Source organism: Homarus americanus, unplaced genomic scaffold (assembly GCF_018991925.1).
Source record: "Homarus americanus isolate GMGI-L3 unplaced genomic scaffold, GMGI_Hamer_2.0 scaffold23578, whole genome shotgun sequence".
NCBI classification, from domain to species: domain Eukaryota; kingdom Metazoa; phylum Arthropoda; class Malacostraca; order Decapoda; family Nephropidae; genus Homarus; species Homarus americanus.
In genome coordinates this window covers 5451972-5478823 of record NW_024733231.1, presented here as the reverse complement: position 1 = coordinate 5478823, position 26852 = coordinate 5451972, and the positions used below count along the sequence as shown (strand labels likewise).

Below are 26852 nucleotides of genomic sequence, written 5' to 3'. Positions count from 1 at the left end.
CCACACACCTGGTCCTCCCCACACACCTGGTCACCCCACTGATCACTCCCCACACACCTAGTCCTCCCCCACACCGGGTTACTCCCCACAAACCTGGTTACTCCCCACCTGGTCCTCCCCACACACCTGATTTACTTCCCACACACCTGGTTACTCCCCTACACACCTGGTTACTCCCCCACACAATTGGTTACTCCCCCACACACCTAGTAACTCCCCCACACACCTGGTCCTCCCACACCTGGTTGCCCCCACACACCTGGTTACTCCCTACACACCTAGTAACTCCCCCACACACCCTGTCACTCTCCCCACACACACCTGGTTACTTCCCCACACACACCTGGTTACTCCCCCTACACACCTAGTAACTCCCCCACACACCTGATTTACTCCCTCACAAACCTGGTTACTCCCCCACACACCTGGTCACTCCCCACACACCTGGTTACTTCCCACACCTGGTTACTCCCCCTACACACGTGATTTACTCCCCCACAATTGAATTCTCCCCCACACACCTGTGCTCCCCCACACACCTGGTCACTCCCCCACACACCTGGTGCCCCCCCACACACCTAGTTACTCCCCTACACACCTGGTAACTCCCCACACACCTGGTTACTCCCCACACACCTGGTCCTCCCCCACACACCTGGTTACTTCCCCACACACCTGGTTACTCCCCCACACACCTGGTTACTCCCCCACACAATTGGTTACTCCCTCACACACCTGGCTAATGAATAAACAAATAAAAAATAAAAAAATAAATAAATACAATAAATAAACAAATAAATACATAAATAAATATATAAACAAATAAATAAATACAATAACAAATAATTATAATAAACAAATGAACAACTAAACAGGAAACAACATAAAAAATAAACAAAATCAATCAATAAATACCACAGGTGATAAGAGCGCCACCAAACAAAAAAAAGTTGTTTACAGCAACAGAAAACGGGATGGGGGAGGAGGGAGCATCATAATAAAACTGTTGAGGCAAACATTTCCGACACTGAGAGAGCATAAAATTGAGGACTGTGTGTGTGTGTGTGTGTGTGTGTGTGTGTGTGTGTGTGCGTGTGTGTGTGGAGGGGTGGAGACCAGCACACACACACACACACACACAAGGGCGGGTCTCCATAAGTGGTGAAATCTTCCGAGAAATTGACGAAAGTATTATTACGTAAGGGAGTGCATCTCTGTCCCTCCCTTCTCTCTCCCTCCTTCTCCTGTCTCGCGCTATCCTCCCTTCCTCCTTCTCTCCCTCCTCCTTAACCCCTACCCGACCTCACCAAACCTAACCTGTTTTAACCTAACATTAACCTCAACGTTTACCAGACATTAACGTGGCTAAATTAACGTAACTTTAACCTAACCTTCTAACCCACCTTAGCTGAGTTATAAAGGAAGCTAACGAATAAATGAATGAACTGAAGTGAATGGCTAAGGTCCCTAAGCCCCTTCCCCTCCCTCCCTCTACGACCCCCCTCCTCCTCGGACGACCTTCCCCTCCCTCCCTCTACGACCTCCCCCTCCTCGGACGACCTTCCCCTCCCCCCTCTACGACCTTCCCCCTCCCTCCTCTACGACCTTCCCCACCCCCACCAAATGACCTCCCCCTCCTTGGACATCCCTCCCTCCCCCCTACCCCCTTCAGATGACCAAATCTGGGGCGCACACAAATGATTTCACGACAACAGAAACATAATATATTCTTCTCAAAAAAAATATTATTCCTCGCCTCATAGAAACTCCTTAGTGGCGCCAGTAGAGTGATTTGTCCACACACACACACACACACACACACACACACACACACACACACACACACACACACACACACACGCACACACACAAAAAAAACTCAGCCCCAAAAAAAGAAAATATAAAATCATTTTTATGTTTGGGATTCCACGACCTGTCAGTAACCAATGAGATGATTTGTTGTCCTTTGTAAAGTGGTCTCCGATTGGTTGGTTGTGATAACTCTCCAGTGATTGGCTGAACTAGTTGAGTTATTGACGTTTAATAGGAAGAATTTACTGTCAGTGAATGGTGAATGAATTATTAGAGGCTTCAAGTTAATAATGATATACCTATACATACATACATACATATACACATACACACATACATACATACATACAGGTTTATATACAGAGTTGATAGATATAAACAACTAATTTGCATATATTTCCAGGTTAAATATATATTAATTCCCATAGATAGAGTTCTCAGTCATATATATATCCTAGTATATATAACTAAATTTATCAGATATATATAGACTAGTGTTTATAGCTACACTAGTCATATATATTCTAGTTTATATAGCCACATTTGTCAGTTATATACAAACTAGTGTATATAGAGCAGTTTATAGAGCTACATTGTTCAGTTATATATAGAGCAGTTTATATAGGGTTGATATATTAGTGGGTGTGGCGGAACTGTGTGTCTCAGTGCTTGGATCTGTGACCAGGTAATGATCCCTTCTGATGGGTGGAGACGAAAACCGAGGATCTACCTGTGAGAGAGAGAGAGAGAGAGAGAGAGAGAGCCATATTATCATCACTCCATCTCCAGAATTAGCACCACCCACAAGGCTTCAACAATATCCAACCATAAGACAAACGGTCATAAGGGGCATACAAGACCCACTGTTAAAATACCTCACTCTTCCTTAACAAACTCTCAAAGTCAATGGAAGCAAAATAAATAAATAAATAAAAACGTGAATATATTTTTGGGGGGCAGTATTTATGAACGTCATTTAAAAATTACCTAGTGGAAAAAAATATCCCAATATATATATATATATTATGTTTAACGACACCAATAAATAGTTTGATAGTTTTTAAAAGAAATTCTCTTACACGGTATTAAAATTAGGGACAAAGTTTATAAGAAAAAATCATATTAAAATTAGTGTTTCTGGATTTAACGTAAAAAAAATCATTAAAATTTACTTTCTTGGTTATTAAAAATATATTAAAAATCAAGGAGGGAATTTCTTTCAAATTTCAATAATAAAAAAAAATCCTGGTTCTGTTTCTACAATTTTAATTAAAAAATAAAATAAATAAAATCTTCTGGGCCGAAAATTTAAAAAAAATATTGAAAACATTAAGTAGTGAATTATCCAAACCTCACCTAATTTTACAATAAATAACAAAATAAATAACAATAAATAGCAATAAATAACAAATAATAACAATAACAATAAATAACACGCAATAAATAACAATAAATACCTTACAAAAAATACCTTACAATAAATAGCTCACAATAAATACCTTACAATAAATAGCTCACAATAAATAGCTCACAATAAATAGCTCACAATAAATAACTCACAATAAAATAACTGTAAAATTTCGCTTTATAAAGGTGGCTGACACCATAAAACAAATCCAAAGTGTCAGTTTCTAATGCTGACTTGAGGTTCGCTGACACCTGACGCAAAGGAATATGTCAGCTTTTTCATATTGTTATATTATTTTACTAATGTATGGAATAATATCACTAAAATGTCAGTTACAATTCTGTCTCACTGTTACAAATCTGTCTCACTGTTGGTAAATCCGTATCACTGTTACAAATCTGTCTCACTGTTGGTAAATCCGTCTCACTGTTACAAATCCGTCTCACTGTTACAAATCTGCCTCACTGTTACAAATCTATCTCACTGTTACAAATCTGTCTCACTGTTACAAATCTGTCTCACTGTTACAAATCTGCCTCACTGTTGGTAAATCCGTCTCACTGTTACAAATCTGTCTCACTGTTGGTAAATCCGTCTCACTGTTACAAATCTGTCTCACTGTTGGTAAATCCGTCTCACTGTTACAAATCTGTCTCACTGTTACAAATCTGTCTCACTGTTGGTAAATCCGTCTCACTGTTACAAATCTGTCTCACTGTTACAAATCTGCCTCACTGTTACAAATCTGTCTCACTGTTACAAATCTGTCTCACTGTTTACAAATCTGCCTCACTGTTTACAAATCTGTCTCACTGTTACAAATCTGTCTCACTGTTGGTATCCGTATCACTGTTACAAATCTGTCTCACTGTTACAATCTGTCTCATTGTTACAAATCTGTCTCACTGTTACAAATCTGTCTCACTGTTGGAAAATCCGTCTCACTGTTACAAATCTGTCTCACTGTTACAAATCTGTCTCACTGTTACAAATCTCACTGTTGGTAAAATCTGTCTCACTGTTACAAATCTGTCTCACTGTTACAAATCTGTCTCACTGTTGGTAAATCCGTCTCACTGTTACAAATGTCACTGTTACAAATCTGTCTCACTGTTACAAATCTGCCTCACTGTTGGTAAATCTGTCTCACTGTTGGTAATCTGTCTCACTGTTACAAATCTGTCTCACTGTTACAAACTGTATGTTGGTAAAATCTGTCTCACTGTTACAAATCTGTCTCACTGTTACAAATCTGTCTCACTGTTGGTAAATCCGTCTCACTGTTACAAATCTGTCTCACTGTTACAAATCTGTCTCACTGTTGGTAAATCTGTCTCACTGTTACAAATCTGTCTCACTGTTACAAATCTGTCTCACTGTTAAATCTGTCTCACTGTTATCTTCTACTGTTGGTAAATCCGTCTCACTGTTACAAATCTGTCTCACTGTTGGTAAACTGTCTCACTGTTACAAATCTGTCTCACTGTTACAAATCTGTCTCACTGTTTGTAAATCTGTCTCACTGTTACAAATCTGTCTCACTGTTAAAATCCGTCTCACTGTTACAAATCTGTCTCACTGTTACAAATCTGTCTCACTGTTGGTAAATCCGTCTCACTGTTATAAATCTGTCTCACTGTTACAAATCTGTCTCACTGTTACAAATCTGTCTCACTGTTAAATCTGTCTCACTGTTACAAATCTGTCTCACTGTTCCAAATCTGTCTCACTGTTACAAATCTGTCTCACTGTTGGTAAATCTGTCTCACTGTTGTAAATCTTCTCACAAAGTCTCTCACTGTTACAAATCTGTCTCACTGCTGCAGGTAGAGACAGCGGAGAGGTCAACAGATACTTACGACACACCCATATAGTTTCAAGAATAAAAATAATGAAGACAATATAGACTCTCTCTCTCTCTCTCTCTCTCTCTCTCTCTCTCTCTCTCTCCTCTCTCTCTACCACACAACAGCAGGGCCACAAACACCACCTCTACTATCACCACAGGGCCACAACCACCACCACAGGGCCACAAACATCACCACAACAGCAGGGCCACAAACACCACTACCACAACAGGGCCACAACCACCACCACAGGGCCACAAACATCACCACAATAGCAGGGCCACAAACACCACCTCTACTATCACCACAGGGCCACAACCACCACCACAGGGCCACAAACATCACCACAATAACAGGGCCACAAACACCACCACAGGGCCACAAACACACCGTGGGGCATCAGCTGTCACGTCTATGCCCCGGGTATAACCAATTCACTTTGATCCGCCACACTACCATACCCACAAGGGCATACAGCTGTGGTGGGCATCAGACTTAAGCTGTGTCACGCCCGCCAGTGTGTTACAAGTTTATTACACGCCTGCTACACACCTGCTACACGCCTGCTACACACCTGCTACACTACACATATATCTCACACATCCACAGCCGCTATACACTACACACCTGCTATACACTAAACATACGTTACACACACACACACCTGATGCATAAACACTACACACCTGCTACATACAACACACTTACACACCTGATACAGTCGTCAGAACCTGTGATATAAGGGAAGGTGTTTGTGTGAGTGTGGTCGAAGGTATATAGTATGTACAGATATATATGTTTAGGAGAGAGAGAGAGAGAGAGAGAGAGAGAGTTACGAACCTTTAAAATTAATAAATCTGTCTTTATTGATCCATTGTAACCAAATATTCTATCACAAAAATTTCCAAACCTTGAAAAATCTCTTAGAAAAATTCAAGCACTTTGAAGGACTTTTTTGGGGGGTGAGGAGGTGATGGAGAGGTGATGGAGAGGTGATGGAGGGGTGATGGAGGGGTGATGGAGGTGGTGGTGGAGGAGTGGGGTTGAGAGGTGATGGAAAGGGGTGAGGAAGGATGGACGATGGGTGATGGAGGGTGGTGGAGGGGTGATGGAGGGATGATGGAGGGTGATGGAGGGATGGTGGAGGGATGGGAGGGTGATGGAGTGGTGGAGGGTGATGGAGGATGGTGGAGGGGTATGAGGATGGGGAGGGGTGATGGAGGGATGGTGGAGGGTGATGGAGGGTGATGGAGGGATGGTGGAGGTGGAGGGTGGGGGGTCCTCAGCGTCCACCAACAGTCAACCACCTCCATAAAACCTCCTCACTCACATCCGCCCCTCCACCCTGATTACCTTGACCTTCTCTCCGGTCCTCCTCCACACCTCCCTGCCCTCCACACTCCTCCCAGCCCTCCACACTCCCTCCCTGCCTCCACCTCCCTCCTGCCCTCCCACACCCTCCCAGCCTCCACACTCCCTCCCTGCCCTCCACACTCCCTCCCTGCCCTCCACACTCTCCTCCTGCCCTCCACACTCCTTCCTGCCCTCCACACTCCCTCCCCGCCTCCACACTCCCTCCCTGCCCTCCACACCTCCCTGCCCTCCACACCCCCTCCCCAGCCCCACACCTCCCCCCCCTCCCCTGCCCCCTCCACACTCCCTCCCTAGCCCTCCACACTCCTCCCTGCCCTCCACACTCCCTCCCTGCCTCCACACTCCCCCCTCCCAGCCCCCCACACTCCCTCCTCCCTGCCCTCCACACCTCCTCCCTGCCCTCCACACTCCTCCCTGCCCTCCACACCTCCCCTCCCCTGCCTCCACACTCCCTCCTGCCCTCCACACCTCCCTGACCTCCACACTCCCTCCCTGCCCTCCACACTCCCTCCCTGATCTCCCTATCCTCCACATTCACTCCCTACTCCCCCACTGTCCTTCTCTCCCTCCTTCCTTTCCTCCCAACAAACACACAACAAACACACAGTACCGAACAAACACACAACAAACACACAGTACCGCACAAACACACAACAAACACACAGTACTGCACACAAACACAAACACACAGTACCGCACAAACACACAACAAACACACAGTACTGCACAAACACACAACAAACACACAGTACCGCACAAACACACAACAAACACACAGTACTGCAAAACACAGTACTGAAAACACACACAAACACACAGTACCGCACAAACACACACAAACACACAGTACTGCACAAACACACACAAACACAGTACGCACAACACACAACAAACACACAGTACGCACAAACACACACACAAACACACAGTACCGCACAAACACACAACAAACACACAGTACCGCACAAACACATGAAAACCCGTCCAGCGCATCGCAGAAAGACGACCTACCAAAAGAAGACCTCCTCCTCCCTCCTCCCTCCCTCCTCCCTCCTGATGTGACTACTCATGCTGGCACCACACTGTCGTCAACTCCTCCTTCCCTCCACCTACTATGAGGATTTCGCCCTTCCTCCCTAGTAGGTAAAGAAGGAGGGATTCTTAAAGCCACCATCCTTCCCTCCACCCATCACAAGGAGTCAATATTTCCTCCACCTCCTTTGAGGGATTCTGTTCCTTCCTCCACCTAGGTAAAGGATTATGTGCTTCCCTCCACCAGGTAAGCACACTGCCTCCTTCCCTCCACCAGGTAAGGTAGCACACTGCCTCCCTTCCCTCCACCAGGTAAGCACACTACCTCCCTCTCCACCAGGTAAGCACACTGCCTCCCTTTCCCTCCACCAGGTAAGCACACCTCCCTTCCCTCCACCAGGTAAGCACACTGCCTCCTTCCCTCCACCAGGTAAGCACACCTACCTCCCTTCCTCCACCAGGTAAGCACACTGCCTCCCTTCCCTCCTACCAGGTAAGCACTGCCTCCCTTCCTCCACCAGGTAAGCACACTGCCCCTTCCCTCCACCAGGTAAGCACACTGCCTCCCTTCCCTCCACCAGGTAAGCACACTGCCCTCTCCACCAGGTAAGCACACTACCTCCCTTCCCTCCACCAGGTAAGCACACTGCCTCCCTTCCCTCCACCAGGTAAGCACACTACCTCCCTTCCCTCCACCAGGTAAGCGCACTACCTCCCTTCCCTCCAGCGAGGGCCTCCGCCTGCCCTCCACCCAGGCCCGGGGACGCTGGTGCTCCTAAAGCGGCGTGGGGCGGCCTCAGCTCGCCTTCTATGGCCACCACCCGACCAGACCCACATCTGCGTGCCCGCACCCACACCACGGCTGCCAGGGGGACGTGTACCTGGGACGTGTGTGGTTAGTGGACGTACGTGTAGGGACGTATGTGGCTAGTGGACGTGTGTGGTTTGTGGACGTACGTGGTAGTGGGACGTGTGCGTGGTTAGTGGACGTGCATGTGGCAGGGACGTGTATGTGGCTAATGGAACGTGTGCGTGACTTGGGGACGTGTGCGTGGCTTGGGACGTGACTTGTGGGACGTGTGTGTGTGGCTTGGGACTTTTGTAATGACGTACGTGGTTAGTAGGACGAGATCAGGGGATGGGGTCAGGGGTCAGGATCAGGGGATTGGGTGGGGTCAGGATCAGGGGATGGGGTCAGGGTCAGGATTAGGGGATCGGGATCAGGAGGATGAGGTCATGAGGTCAGGGGATCGAGTTCAGAGGGTCAGGATCAGTGGGATAGGGTCAGGGGGTCAAGATCAGGGGGATGGGTAGAGTGTCAGGGGGACGAAAGAGGAGCAAAGAGTATTGAAGGAGGAGACAAAGAAACGAAGAGGAGAGAGAGAGAGAGAGAGGAGACAGAAACGACGGGTAATAATCACAAGATCATAATAGACAGTATAACAGATGTAACCTGACAGATTAATCCGACAATATGTGACAGGTGGACAGATGTGACATGGACAGGTGTGACAGGCGGACAGGTGTGATAGATAGACAGGTGTTTGATATATGAACAGGTGTGACAGGCGGACAGATATGATAGATAGACAGGTGTTTGATATATGAAAACGTTTGTTCAATGGAAATAGTAGACAGATGGTGCAAGTGACAGGTGTGAGACAGGTGTAACAAGAGGACAGATGTGACAGGTGTTTGATATACGTATTATGGATATGGGAGCACCTGGTTAAGTGGATTAGTCGCCCCTCCACACCCCCTCCTCCCACTCCACTCTGCCCCTCCACACCCTCCCTCCCACTCCACCTACTCCCTCCACTTTATCCTCATCCTTTCTCCTCATATTCTCATTCTGATTTTCATCCACCTATTCGTCCTCTCCTCCCCCAACTCGCCCCCTCTTCCTCCCTCACTGATCTTCCTCCCCTACTCGACCTTCCCTCCCCTACTGACCTTCCCTCCCCCTACTCTGCCCCTTCCTCCACCTACTGACCTTCCCTCTCCCCTACTCGACCTTCCCTCTCCCTACTGCTGCCCTTCTCCCTCACTCCGACCTCCTCCCCTACTCGACCTTCCTCTCCCCACTCGACCTTCTCCTCCCTACTCGACCTTCCCCCTCCCTACTCGACCTTCCCTCCACCTACTCGACCTTCCCTCCACCTACTGACCTTCCTCCACCTACTCGACCTCCCTCCCTACTCGACCTTCCCTCCCCACTCGACCTTCCTCCACCTACTGACCTTCCCTCCCCCCTACCTGCCCTCTCCACCTACTGACCTTCTCCACTCCTCGCCTTCCCTCCCCTACTCGACCTTCCTCTCCCTACTGACCTTCCCTCCCCTACTCGACCTTCCTCCCCTACCTCGACCTCCTCCACTTCCACTGACCTTCCTCTCCCTACTGCCCTTTCCCTCCCCTACTGACCTTCCTCCTCATTTCCGACCTCCACTCATTGACCTTCCTCCCCCTACTCGACCTTCCCTCTCCCCCTTATTCCTTGACTCTCTCCTCCCCTTACTCGACCTTCCTCCCCTACTCGACCTTCCTCCCCACTTATGTCTTCACTTGACCTCATATTGCAAAGAGAAGACCACACTGTCATCCAGCACCTGTTGATTCTCTCTCTTTTTCTCTCTCACACACATTCTTACCTCAGGGTGTGAATGTTACAAGGGAGGGTAGTGGTGGTGCCTGTGGGAATGTTACAAGGAGGTAGTGGTGGTGCCTGTGGTGGAATGTTACAAGGAGGGTAGTGGTGGTGCCTGGTGGTGTGAATGTTACAAGGAGGGTAGGGAGATTGGTGGTGGAATGTTACAAGGAGGGTAGTGGTGATGCCTGTGGTGGAATACAAGGGAGGGTAGTGGTGGTGCCTGGTGGGTGTGAATGTTACAAGGGAGGGTAGTGGTGATGCCTGGTGGGTGTGAATGTTGCAAGGGAGGGTGTGAGTGTGTAAATGTCGAGGAAGAATGTTATCAGGGAGAGAGTTATGGTGAACAAGGGCTGAACCGACGATGTTGAATGTGCTGCTGCTGTAAGAATATTATTTTGATTGTCCATAAAGTTAAAAGTGGTCTATATAAGGTGTGTGTGTGTGTGTGTGTGTGTGTGTGTGTGTGTGTGTGTGTGTGTGTAAGATTTACGTAAGGTTATATGCCTTTATTAATATGACCCGTAAATTTTACGAGGACAATGCCGGGATATAACTCGGAGATTAACGAGACCAGCCAGACTAAGACCCCAGTGACATACCCGGAAGTAGGACATACCCAGAGAGTGACCCGGAAGTAGGACATACCCAGAAAGTGACCCGGAAACAAGGACTTACCTGTCGCCGTTGTGCAGGGCGGTGATTGGCGGGTCAGGCGGGGGGTCAGGGGAGAGCGGACGCGTCTTGGACAACACCTGGCTGTTGACCAATGAGGGAGAGAGAACCCGTATATCGCTCCGCCCCTCGTCGTCATCGTCACCAATCAGCGAAGAACGGACAGTGAAGGGGGGCGGGGCTGCATGGTTGCCCAAAACCTTGCTTAATCTTAATCTATTCGTTAAACTTGCTTGTTTCTCGAGTTGCAATGAGGTAGTTCTCAAGTTGGATTTCGATGTGAGACTGGGTGAGATCTGTGAGGTGATTGGCGGAGAGGAGGCAAGGGACGGGGATGTGATTGGAGGAGAGGAGGTGAGGGAAGGGGAATTGGAGGGGAGGGTAGCCAGAGGCGGGCACGTGATTGGTGGAGAAGTGTCGGAGGGGGAGGGACTTCCACTCAACGTCATCTGCTCGTCATCCTCTACCGACTCCCCACTCTGCATAGTTTCTGTAAAGTAAACAAATAAAACAAATAAAATAAAGATAAAACAAAAACAAAGCACAAGTAATATAATACAACAAAAACATTACAAATAAAAATGGGGTGGGGTGGGGTGGGTGGGGTGGGCAAGAAGTGCCTGGTCAGGCAAAGGCCAGGTAGGTCAGGTAGGAGGTCAGGCAAGAGGTCAGGTAGGAGGTCAGGCAAGAGGTCAGGTAGGAGGTCAGGTAGTAGGGCAAGCAAGAGGGCAGGTAGGAGGTCAGGTAGGAGGGCAGGCAAGAGGTCAGGTAGGTAAGATGGTAGGTAAGAAGTCAGACAGAGGTTGGGAGTTCGGGAAGGCAGGAGGGCAGGCGGTCAAGAGGTCGGGAGGGTACGAGGTCTGCCGGCGGGCAGGTAGAGGTCGAGCAGGCGGACAGAGAGGTCAAGCAGGTAGGGTGGTCAGGAGGTCGTACAGGTAGGAGGGTCAGAAGGGAGGTAACGTTTACCCTCCCTACCTCCATGGGTACTGAGGAGGTTAAAGACCAAAGAGGTTAATATTCCGGGCACGGGGGGGTATAAGGTGCCCACGTGTGTTGACCTCCACCATCTGATTTAGGATCCAGTTAATGCTCCAACCTCCAGGTTTTATATCTAGAAGTGTAAGTAATAAGAGTGCAGAGGTCATATTGCAACTATATCTTGAGCTAGTCAGGCCGCACCTCGATTATGCGGTTCAGTTCTGGTGCCCTTATTATAGAATGGATATCAATTCACTAGAGTCGGTGCAGCGAAGAATGACAAAAATGATTCCGGGATCTTAGAAACCTTCCATACTGTGGATAGGTTAAAGCAAACTTAACTTGCATTCCCTAGAAAGACGTGAAGAGTGCGGGGAGATATGATAGAAGCATTTTGGGTGAAAAGGAATCAATAAAGATCTACACATCCGAGCAGGATAGGACTCGGAGCAACGGATTCAAGTTGGATAAGTTTAGGTTTAGGTGAGGGAGATAGGAAGAAACTGGTTCACAAATAGGGTGGTGGACGAGTGGAACAAGCTTAGCAACTATGTAGTAAGTGCTGGAACTCTGGAAAGTTTCAAAAGGAGGCTGGATAGATTCATGGATGATAGAGAGTGGTAGTAACTCTCGACAGGAGCTGCCATGCACAGGCCAACCGGCCTATTGCAGACTCCTTATTTTCTTGTTTTCTTAATTAATGCCCCAACCTCCAGCTTTAAGGCCCCTTTAATGCCCCAACTCCTATGACCCCAAACAACAACTATTCCTATGACCCTAAAGCCCTCAACAATTATTCTGCACTAAAGCTCTCTAAAGCCCTCAACAACTATTCCTATGACACAAGCCCTCAACAATTATTCATATGACCCCTAAAGCTATCAACCACTATTCCTATGACCCCTCGAAGCTATTAAGAGAATTAGGAGATGTCAATTGCAAAGCCAAGCCGACATACCAAAGCTAGCTATTGTTATTCTGTCCGTCTGTTCGGTTATGTAGATTGAAAAGCGACCCTGTGCCCCCTAGTCAGAGAGTGAGGCCAGTATCTCAACTAAATTTACAGCCGTGAAAGCCAAGCAAACAATTACTGAACTACTTGATGTGTGTGTGTGTGTGTGTGTGTGTGTGTGTGTGTGTGTGTGTGTGTGTGTGTGTGTGTGTTATATTTGTCCTTTTCTTCTCTTTCTTATATTTATTTTGTGAAATGTGTTTTAGTTGATAGGGGTTTTGAGGTAGTAGTTCATGTTGGTTTTATATTTGTCCAGGGATTTTTAAAAGGTTTTTATTAATTTTGGTTTATATTTGATGTTGAGATGGTATTCGTCTCTCTCTCTCTCTTTATCTATCTATCTATCTCTATCTCTCTCAGCATGTATAAATATTTTACCTCTCATTTCCCAACACCCCTTCCTTCTCTCCCAACACCCTCCCTTCCTTCCCACTCCTTCCTTCCTTCCCACACCCTCCCTTCCCTCTCCACACCCTTCCTTCCTTCCCCACACCCTCCTTCCCTCCACACACCCTCCCTTCCTCCCACCTCCCTTCTTCCCTCCCAACACCATTCCGTTCCTTACCTCCTTCCTTCCCCTCCCTTCCTTCCTTCCCCCTTTCCTTCCCCATTCCGTTCCTTCCCACACCCTCCTTCCTCCCCACCAATCGTTCCTTCCCACCTCCCTTCCTTCCTTCCCACACCCTCCCTTCCCTCCCCACACCCTCCCTTCCCTCCAACACCCATTCCGTTTCCTTCCCCACCTTCCCTCCCCACACCCTCCTTCCCCACACCTCCCCTTCCTCCCCTCCTTCCTTCCCTCCTTTCATTCCGTTTCCTTCCCACACCCTCCCTTCCTCCCACACTCCTTCCTTCCTCCCAACACCCATTCCGTTCCTTCCCACACCCCTCCCTTCCTCCCCTCCCTTCCTTCCCTCCCAACACCCTTCCGTTCCTTCCCACACCTCCCTTCCCTCCTCCCTCCTTCCCTCCTCCCCTTCCTTCCTCCCAACACCCATTCCGTTCCTTCCCACCCCTCCCAACTTACCCCCCCCTCCCCACCTCCTTCCTTCCCTCCAACACCCATTCCGTTCCTTCCCCACCCTCCCTTCCCTCCCCACCTCCCTTCCCTCCCCACACTCCCTTCCTTCCCTCCCAACACCATTCGTTCCTTCCACCCTCCCTTCCCTCCCACACCTCCCTTCCTTCCCTCCCCATTTTCATTTCCTTCCCCCCCTCCCTTCCTCCCCCACTCCCTTCCTTCCCTCCCAACACCCATTCCGTTCCTTCCACACCCCTCCCTTCCTCCCCACACCCCCCGTTCCCTCACAGCAGAGGTCAGACAGACGGAAGGTGATACACAGGTCAGAGAGTCACCACTAGAGCTCCTCCCACACATACTAATCACCATCAATTCACCTTTCTCTTTGAACTCATTAAAGCTTTTATTTCGAGGGTTCTTAAGTGGCAAGACGTGTGTGTGTGTGTGTACGAATGTGTGTGTGTGTGTGTGTGTGTGTGTGTGTGTGTGTGTGTGTGTGTGTCTGTGTGTAACAACAACAATATCCCACATCTTAAACCAAGTCCATTACACTCCCGTTATCAAAATTCGACCTCATGACCTCCAAACATAACCTCGTGACCTCCAAACATGACCTCTGACCTCCAAACATGACCTCTGACCTCTGAAGACGCTATTGGCGTTGAGTACTATAGTGATGACTTCTGTGATAATACGTGTTGTGTACTGGTTCTTCCGTCCTAGTCACACACACACATACACTTTAGCCACACACACACACACACACTCTTTCCCACACACACACACACAGAGAGCCTGTCTCCTCAAGTGCTCTCCTTACCCCCACACAACAGTACGACTCACTAATGCTTGAGAGAATCTATGTTAAAATTTTACCCCAAACTTGACATTTAACCTCTTGAGTACGATGATTTAACACCCCGAGTACGATAACAACACCTTGATTACGATAGCACCTTGACTACGATGACCCCTTGAGTACGATGATTTAACCCCTTGAGTACGATGATTGAGGACATCGTACGGATTATTATTATTATTATTATTGTAAAATTTCCCACACAACACAGTACAACGTTAAGATTGTCACACCCACCCACCCACCCACTCAGAACCAATGCTAACCCTGTCAACACGCCCATGTAAACACCCGCCAAGCTTACTGCCCTACAAGCCGAGGCGCGCCACCCACGCCCACAAACATTATTATGAAAAAGGACATTTCATCCTTTTCGACAACTTACTCGTAGCCACCGCCCACACAACACCGCCCACACAACACAGCCGCCCACACAACACCGCCCACACTCACTCCTTTTACAACACATTAACTTAAGAATGGATATTTGTTTTAGTATTTAGTGGTTAAATGGGCCCCAAGTCCTAATAAAAGTGTCCTCATGGGCCCCAGTCTTAATAGGCCCTGATATACAAAATCAACAATAGGATTGAAGGGAGGGAGGGGCTGTACTAATGGGCCCACCAAACGATAAAATCACATCACAAGACTAAAACCGCCTAACCCACCACAACCTAACAACCACAATACAACACAACAATTATTACCACATATAACAAGATATCATAAAATTTACAACAAAAACAATAAAAAACAGCAATAACAAAAACAAAAAAACAACAAAAATAACAAAAACAATTACAAAAACAACAATAATTACAAAAACAAAGGTATAGAACTAACAAACTCACTCATAATAACATAAAATAACACAATAAACAATATCATCAATAACAATGATAATAACAACACTAGGACTTTTACAATAATTGCATGTCCACAAAAAAATAAGAACTACAATCAATAACAATCACAAGATCTCATTACAACACTAAGACAACAACAACAAGACTAACACAACAAACAAACAACACTAACACAACAACAACAACACTAACACAACAAACAACACTAACACAACAACAAAAACCAACACAACCACAACAACACTAACACAACAACAAACAAAACCAACAAACAACAACACTAACAACAACAAACAACACTAACACAAATAAACAAACAAAACCAACAACAACAACAACACTAACAAAAACCACAAACAACACACTAACACAACAACAACAACACTAACACATCAACAACAACACTAACACAACAACAACAACACTAACACAAACAAAACAAACACTAACACAACCACAACAAATACTCAACACACAACAACAACACTAACACAACAACAACAACAACACTAACACAACAACAACAACACTAACACAACAACAACAAACTAACACAACAACAACAATACCAATTACAAACAAACAACACTAACACAACAACACTAACACAACAACAACACTAACACAAACAAACAACAACACCAACACAACAACAACAACACTAACACAACAACAACAACACTAACACAACAACAAACAAATAAATACAACACAACAACAACACTTAACACAAACAAACAAACAAATACCAACACAACAACAACACTAACACAACAACAACAACACTAACACAAACAACAACACTAACACAAACAACACTAACACAACAACAACAACACTAACACAACAACAACACTAACACAAATAAACAACAACAATACGCCAACAACAAACAAACAAACCAACATAACCACAAATAAACACTAACACAACAACAAACAACATTCAACACTAACAACAACAACAACACTAACACAACAACAACAACACTAACACAACAAATGCACCAACACAACAACAACACTAACACAAACAACAACACTAACACAACAACAACAACACTAACACAACAACAACAACACTAACACAACAACAACACGAACAACACGAACACAAACAACAACACAACAACACTAACACAACAACAACACAACAACAACACTAACACAACAACACTCTGAAGCAACGCTAACGCAAGCAAGCAACAACACCAACAACAACAACGCTAACACAAGCAACACTGCTCTAACCAGCAACCGTGGCAACAAGCACTAACACAGCCAGCACTAACGCCAAGCAACACAAACACAACGCTAACACAACAGCAACCAACGCTAACGCAAGCAAGCACTAACGCAAGCAAGCAACGAGCACTAACGCAGCAACAACCAGCACTAACCCGCCAACAACGTTAACGCAGCAGCAACAACGCACAACGCAGCAACCAGCATAACGCCAACAACACTAACCGACAACGCTAACACAGCAACACCTAACACAGCAACAACAGCAACGCCTAACACAACAACTCAACACAACAACAACACTAACACAAGCAAGCAACAGCACTAACGCCAACAACACTAACACAGCAACACTAACACAGCAACCAACGCTAACACAGCAACAACAACACTAACACAGCAACATAACACAACAACAACGCTAACACAACAACAACAACGCTAACACAACAACAACAACGCTAACACAGCAACAGCACAACACAACAACAAGCAACGCAACAACAAACAGCACTAACGCAACAAACACTAACACTAACAACAAGCGAGTCAACAAGCAAGCACTAACACGCAGCAACGCTAACGCAGCAAGCAACCAGCACTAACGCAACAAACAGCAACGCTAACGCCAACAGCACTAACACAGCAACAACAACGCTAACACGAAAGCAACAGCAACACTAACACCAACAACGTTAACGCAACAACAAGCAAACGCTAACACAGCAACAACCAGCACTAACGCAACAACGCTAACTGCAACAACACTAACAGCAACAAGCACTCAACACAGCAACAGCAAGCATAACACAACCAGCACTAACACAACAACAACAACACTAACACAGCAACAACACTAACGCAACAACAACAGCACTAACGCAACCAACACTAACGCAACAACACTAACACCAGCAACAACCAACACTAACACAACAACACTAACACAACCAACGCTAACACCAGCAACAACAACACTAACAACACAGCTAACAACACTAACCGCAAGCAACAGCAAGCGCTAACGCAACCCAGCAACAACCCTTCAACACAAGCAACAGACAACCTAACGTAACAGCATTAACGCAACCAACCAGCAACACTAACACGAAAAAACCAGCACTAACACTAACACAGCAAGCACTAACACAAGCAAGCAACAACACTAACACAACAACCAGCACTAACACAACAAGCAACAACACTAACGCAACCACACTAACACCTAGCACAACAACGCTAACGCAACAACACTAACGCAACAGCAACAACGCTAACACGAAACAACGCTGCTTAACCAGCAACAGCACTAACACAGCAACAGCAACACTAACGCAGCAACAACAGCACTAACACAAGCAACAGCAACGCTAAACAACAGCAACGCTAACACAGCAACACTAACACAGCAACAGCAACGCTAACACAAGCAACCAGCACTAACACAAGCAAGCTAACAACACTAACACAACCACAACAAGCACTAACGCAACCAACCAACAACGCACAACACAACAACAACAAACACTAACGTAACAACGTTAACACAGCAACAACAATAACGCAACCAACAGCAGCACTAACACAACAAGCAACAACGCTAACACAAGCAAGCACTAACACAGCAACATAACACAACAGCAAGCAACACTAACACAGCAACACTAACCACCAGCAACCAACAACATAACACAGCAAGCAACAACGCTAACGCAGCAACAACAGCACTAACCACCAGGCGGCGCAACACAGCAACACTAACGCGGGCAGCAACAGCACTGGCTTGCAGCAACGCTGACACGGCGGCAACTGGCACTGGCACGGCGAGGCTGTACGCGCGCTGACGCGCAGCAATGACGCGCGCTTGGCACACGCACGGTGAAAAGCAACGCGCGCAAAACGGCAGCGCTGACGCAACAGCAGCAAGCGCTGGCTGACGACTACACTGGCGCTGACAACGGGTAACCGACAACGGCACTGACACGGCAAGCGCTACAGCAGCAGCACTGGCAGCACAACAGCAACAGGTGGCAGCAACAGCACTAACACTGACAACGCTGACACGGCGCGACCAGCGCTAACTGCAACTACAGCGTGACTTAAGGCAACTGACGCTGGCACTAACGACAGCAGCGTGGCTTGCAACACCCGCACCGAGCACTTGCATGACGAGCAACAACGCTAACACAGCAACCAGCGCTAACACAACCCAGCACTAACACAGCAACAACACTAACGCAACAACGCAACAACAACAAACAACTAACACAACAACACTAACACAACAACACTAACTAACAACAAACAGCGCTAACAACACAACGCTAACACAATAACACTAACACAACAACACTAACACTAACAACAACACTAACAACAACAACAACGCAACAACGCTAACACAGCAAGCACTCAACACAGTAACAACACTAACACAGCAACAACACTAACACAACAACAACGCTAACACAACAACACTAGCACTAACAGCAACAACACTAACGCAACAACGCTAACACAGCAACACTAACACAACAGCAACAACATAACACAACAGCAACAACGCTAACACCAAGCAACGCTAACGCAACCAACCAGCACTAACACAGCAACAACACTAACACAACAACAAGCACTAACACTAACAGCAAAAACACTAACACAACAGCAACGCTAACCTGACAACACTAACACAACAACAGCAACACTAACCAACAACGCTAACACAGCAACAACGCTAACGCAGCAACAGCACTAACACTAACAACAAGCGACGCCAGCATTAACACTAACAACAACCTAACGCCAACAGCACTAACACGCACAACAACCAACGCTAACGCAACAGCGCTGGCGAACAGCCAACAACACTAACACAGCAACAGCACTAACACAACAACAACACTAACACAGCAACACTAACGCAACCAAGCACTAACGCTAACAACCCAACCAACACTAACACAACAACGCTAAACACAACAACGCTAACACAACAACGCACTAACACAGCAACAACGCTAACGCAACCAGCACTAAACACTAACGCAACAACGTAACGCAACAACAGCGACGCCTAACCAGCAGTAACAACAACAACAACACAACAACACTAACACAAGCAACACTAACACAACAACAGCACTAACACAGCAACAACACTAACACAACCAGCAACAGCACTAACACAACAACAGTGACAACAGCAACACTAACGCAGCAACAGCAACGCTAACGCAGCAACATACAACAACAACGCTAAGCACACGCAACGCACTAACCGACGCAACGACTCAACACAGCAACACTAACGCAACCAACACTAACGCAACCACAGCGACAACACAACAGCAGCACTAACACACCAACAACAACCAACACTAACACAGCAGCACCCCAACACTAACGACAACAAGCACTAAAGCAACCAACCAAACACTAACCGCAACAACAGCAAGCACTAGCACAACAGCAAACAACACTGGCAACGACGCTAACCGCAGCAATACAACACTAACACAACAACGCTGGCAGCAACAACACTAACACAACGCTAACGCAACCAAACTAAGCACTAACAACAACAACAGCAACATAACAGCACTAACCAAAACCAGCACTAATAAAGCAAGCAACACCTGGCGACAGCAAACACTAACACAGCAAGCAACCAGCACTAAAACGCCAACAGCACAGCACAGCAACAGCACTAACGCAACCACAGCAACACCGCTAACGCAGCACTAACACAGCAAGCAAGCACTAACACAGCAACAACACTAACGCAGCAACAACAACGCTAACACAGCAAGCAACGCTAACGCAGCAACAACGCCAGACACAACACAACCGCCACCAGCACTAACAGCAACAAGCACTAACATAACAACACACTAACACAACAACAGCGCTAATAACATTAACCACTAACACAACCAAACGCTAACGCAACAAAGCGAGCGCAACAGGACAACAACCGGCACTGACACAGCAAGCACTAACACCCTAACAACCAACTTCAAGCCCGCTAACACAACCAACACTAACACTAACAACCGAAGCAATTAACAGCAACAGCAAGCAACCACTCAACACCCAGCACGTAACACTAACACAGCAACGCTGACACAACAACAACACTAACACAGCAACACTCAACACAACAACGCTAACGCAGCAACAACACTAACACACAACACTAACACAACAACCCGCTAACACAACAACGCACAACACTAACACAACAACGCCAACGCAACAACGCTAACACGCTAGCTAACACAGCAACGTCAACACAACACAACCAACACTAACACAACAACACAACAACACCTAACACCAGCAACAACAACACTAACACAACAGCAGCTAACGCTAACACAACAACACCCTAACACAACAACAACCTAACGCAACAGCAACACTAACACAACAAAAACGCTCATAACAGCAAAACAGCACTAACGCCAACAACACTAACACGAGCGCTAACGCAACAACCAACAGCAACACTAACACGAGCAACAACCAGCACTAACACAGCAACGCTGACACTAACAACACCAGCAACCTAGCACTAACCACAGCTAACAACAACGCCTAACACAGCAACGCTAACACTAGCAGCAACGCTAACACAGCAACAGCAACACTAACACACAACTAACGACGTAGCACTACAACAGCAACCGGTAACAGCAACAAGCAACGCAACAACACCAACACGAAGCAACGCTAACACAACAGCAAACGCACTAACACAGCAACAACAACACTAACACAACCAGTAACAACAACACTAACACAACAACGCTAACACAGCAACGCCTAACACAGCAAACGCTAACACAACAACAACAGCACTAATAACCAACAACGCTAAACGCATAACACAACCAGCAAATCAACGACGACGTACCAGCAACAACCACAACACCAGCAACAGCGCCTAACCACAGTAAACACCAAACAGCAACCAGCACTAACACAGCAACACAACGCTAACACCAAGCAACCACTTCAACACAAACAACGCCTAACACAGCAACCAACCTAACACAACAGCAACAACACTAACGCAACAAGCACTAACACAACAACAACGCTAACACAAGCAACCAACACTAACACGAAGCAACGCTAACAGAAACAACAACACTAACACAACAACCCACTAACACAAGCAACAGCACTAACACAACAACAACACTAACACAAACAACACTAACACAAGCAACACTAACACAGCAACAACGCTAACACAGCAACAGCACTAACACAAGCAACAACACTAACACAACAACGCTAACACAACAACACTAACACAGCAACAACGCTAACACAGCAAGCACTAACACACAACAACAACACTAACACAACAACAACAACACTAACACAGCAACAACAACACTAACACCAACAACACTAACACAAGCAACACTAACACAACAACAGCAACACTAACGCAACAACTAACACAAGCAACAACACTAACACAACAGCAAGCACTAACCGCAACAACAACACTAACACAAGCAACAACAATGAACATAACACCAGCATCAGCACTAACACAGCATCAACATAACACAACAACAACAAGAACACTAACACAACAACAACACTAACACAACAACGCTAACAACAACAGCGCTAACACTAACACAGCAACACTAACACAGCAACAACACTAACGCAACAACAACGCTAACACAACAGCAACACTAACACAACAACAACACTAACACAGCAACAACACTAACGCAACAACACTAACACCAGCAACACTAACACAACAACAACACTAACACAGCAACAACAACGCTAACACAACAACAACGCTAACACAACAAGCAACGCCAACACAACAACAACGCTAAACCAGCACAGCACTAACACAACACTAACACAACAACAACACTAACACAACAACGCTAACACAACAACCAAACACTAACACAACAACAAAACACTAATACCACCAACACTCACAACGCCTAACACAACAACCAACACTAACACAACAACAACACCAACACAACAACAACAACACTAACGAAACAACACTAACACAACAACAACACTAACACAACAACACAACACAAATAAATACTAAAACACAACACTAACACAACACTAACACGAACAACAACACTAACACAACAAATAATACTAACACACATAACAAATAACAAATCAACAACACAACACAACAACAACACTAACACAACACACCAACAACAACAAATAACAACAACACTAACACAACAAATAACACTAACACAACAAATAACAACACTAACAAATAACAATGCTAACACAACAACACACAAATACTCAATCACAACAACAACAACTAACACAACAACAACACTAACACAACAACAACAATAACACAACAAATATAACACAACAACAATTAACACAACAACACTAACACAACACTAACAACAACAACACTAACACAACAACAACACTCAACACAACAACAACACTAACACAACAACAAATAATTAACACAACAACAACACTAATACAACATCAACACTAAATAACACTAACACAACAACAACACTAACACAACAACAACACTAACACAACAACAACACTAACACAACAACAACACTACTACAACACTAACTCAACAACAACACTAACACAAACAACAAATACTAACACAACAAATAACACTAACACACAACAACAACACTAACAAATACTAACACATAACAACAACACTAACACAACAACATCAACACAACAACACTAACATAACATCAACAAACACTACAACACAAAACAACAAAAACAAACTCAACAACAGTAACACAAAAATAACAAATAACAGTAACACAACAACAACAACACTAACACAACAACAAACACTAACACAACAACAACAGTAACACAACAACAACACTAACACAACAAATAACACTAACACAACAACACTAACAACACAACAACAAATACTAACACAACAATACTAACACAACAACAACAAATAACAACACTAACAAATACTAACAACAACAACAACACTAACACAACAACAAACACTAACACAAGAACAACAGTAACACAAACAACAACACTAACACAACAACAAACACTAACAACAACAACAACAACATAACACAACAACACTAACACAACAACAAATAACACTAAAACAACAACAACACTAACACAAAAACACTAACACAACAACAACAACAACAAAACAACACTAACATAACAACACTAACACAACAAATACTAACAACAACATCAACAAAACACTAACACAACAAATAACAAACACTAACACAACAACAAATACTAACACAACAAATAAATACTAACACAACAACATAACACACAAATAAACAACAAAACACTAACACAACAACACTAACACAAAAACAAATAAACACTCAACACAAATAACAACACTAACACAACAACAACAAACACTAACACAACAACAACACTAACACAACAACAACAAACACTAACACAACAAATAATACTAACACAACAACAACAACAAACACTAACAACAACAACACTAACACAAACAACAACAAATAAACACTAACACAAATAACACTAACACAACATCAACAACACTAACAACAACAACACTAACAACAACAACACTAACAACAACACTAACAACAACAACACTAACAACAACACTAACAACAACACTAACAACAACACTAACAACAACACTAACAACAACAACACTAACAACAACAACACTAACAACAACAACACTAACAACAACAACACTAACAACAACAACACTAACAACAACACTAACAACAACACTAACAACAACACTAACAACAACACTAACACAACAACACCAACAACAACAATTCAACACAACAACAACACTAACACAACAACACTAACACAACAACAACAAACACCAACACAACAACACTAACACAACAACACTAACACAACAACAAACACTAACACAACAACAACACTAACACAACAACACTAACACAACAACAACACTAACACAACAACAACACTAACACAACATAACACAAACAAACAACAACAAACACTAACACAAAAACAACAAAAACAAACTCAACAACAGTAACACAAAAACAACAACACCAACACAACAACACACTATTAGCAATACCCCGTACACACATATATGCAAAACATCTACTGTACATACACAAACTATGGTCCTCACATTACACACACAGAATACAGTGAAGTAACTTAATATTCACACATTGTTACACGCTTGTACTGAAGCACGAGTCTTGTACACACTGCCCCCAGGCTGTATAATACACGTGCCATACTGTTACTTTCAACTTGTTATAATACAATGTTTAGTTTTAACATTTTATTAATGTTTGGGAGAGGAATAAATGTGTTGGAGCGATTTTTATGTGTTTTTGTATTACGTAGCAAATGCCGCTTAAGACAGTTAGCAGTTCCCGCTCGAGGGTTATCGTCAACAGATACTGGACGTGCAGTAAGGTTAAGTGAGGCTCCATAACGCGCCACCCACCAGTTGTTCTATTAATAAGAATATCTTACTCTACGTGATGTGCACTGCCACTATCACACCTCCGTATTACCCTTCATATTATGGGGGTTGACGAGGTGTAAACACGTTCGAGTCTACAACAACAAGTTACAGTAATACATGAATGATTGCGTAATACAACACGCAAAAACTTTACTATCTGCAGTGACGCACCAAACACGGCGGCCTACCTGCAGTATGTCGCTCCCCCTAACACACAACAACAACCACCTGCTTCCAAGAGTAACTTTCTTCCTGCAACACCAAAGCACAAGGGCGTCTCACTTACCTACAGTGAATTAATCCTCTTCAATTTACATCCTGCGCGCATTTCTGAGAGCGTATGTGGCGAGGGCGGGCGTGTGTCCACATGATCATCCCAGGGACTGTATCAACACTGTATCCCCCATTAATTCACTTACAAGCAACAAACACACAGCACTGATTGTAAGGCACACCACTGGACTGATTAACAAGGGCCGCGAGCATAACCGGCCGCCGCTGCTGTTGTAAGCTTATGGCTGGCGCAGTACCACACGACCACCACCGAGTACCAACAACGAAGTACCACTGTGGACGACAGCAGGTACCACACACACCAGCGTCCACACACACACACACGCTGTACGAGGCTGCTCCTCTAATTTTGGTGCGACCCTACCAGACCGCCACATACTCGACAAATCCATCCCCATATTTGGCATACTGCTCGTCTCACTTTACAACCTGCCCGCTGACCCGTGTGCACGCCCGCACCTGCCATGTTTACCCTCCTTTTTACTCCTATTCCACCATCCCCGGGCTAATTCATCATATCCTACAGTGGAAACTGTGTTTTAGTCGATTTTGCCAACATATGAGGTAGGAGCGCGTGTTTCCCGCCACATGTAGACTCGCTGGGAGCTGCCAGACGTGCGCGGCTCCCCCGGCCCACAGCTAGTCGCTGAGCTTACACACAGCCTTGTAGGGAACCCTCCCTCCCATAATCGTGTTTATATTCATTATGAAGATGGGAGGAGTGCACACTGCCATAGGACACGAATATATTAGCCTTATTATATGGCAAAGAGGCGTTGTCACCTCCTATTGTGGATTGAGGCGGAGTTAACGCGGCCCTAGGCGGTCCTGCTCACGCTGGGTCCGGTACCCACCATAAACACGCACGCGCGTCAAAGTCGGCAGCTGGACACGCGCGCGCTCTCCCCGTCTCCGGTGTCCACCCACGCGCGTGCACGTTACTCGTGGTCCCCACCCTCGTGTGTCCCACCTCCAGTGAATCAATGCCCTGCACGCTCACCTCTCATGACTGCCGGGGTGTGTAGCGGCACAATCCTCCACCTCTTATTACCTACTGCTGCTTAAGGCTGTTGACATGTTTTTGTGTGCTCTTGTAGTGCTGCCCTATGTGAGTACGTGAACGGTGCACACGTACATGTGTAAGTAGGCTGTGCATACCTACATATGTACGTGGCCGATGCATAACTACATGTGTGTACGTGGGCAGTGCATACCTTCATATGTCCACC

General features: G+C 45.5%; 1 protein-coding gene across 1 annotated transcript in view; it reads right to left on the bottom strand.

Annotated features, from left to right (window-relative positions):
- Positions 1-25986, bottom strand: part of LOC121869619 — a 64796-nt gene extending 38810 nt beyond the window's left edge. Inside the window, exons 1-2 of the mRNA XM_042371105.1 lie at positions 25616-25986; positions 10799-11285 (exon numbers count right to left, since the gene is read on the bottom strand). Of these exons, the coding sequence (XP_042227039.1) occupies positions 10799-11280 (482 nt within the window). The 5' untranslated portion in view covers positions 11281-11285; positions 25616-25986. The remainder of the gene's footprint in view (positions 1-10798; positions 11286-25615) is intronic.
- Positions 25987-26852: the final 866 nt, after the last annotated feature.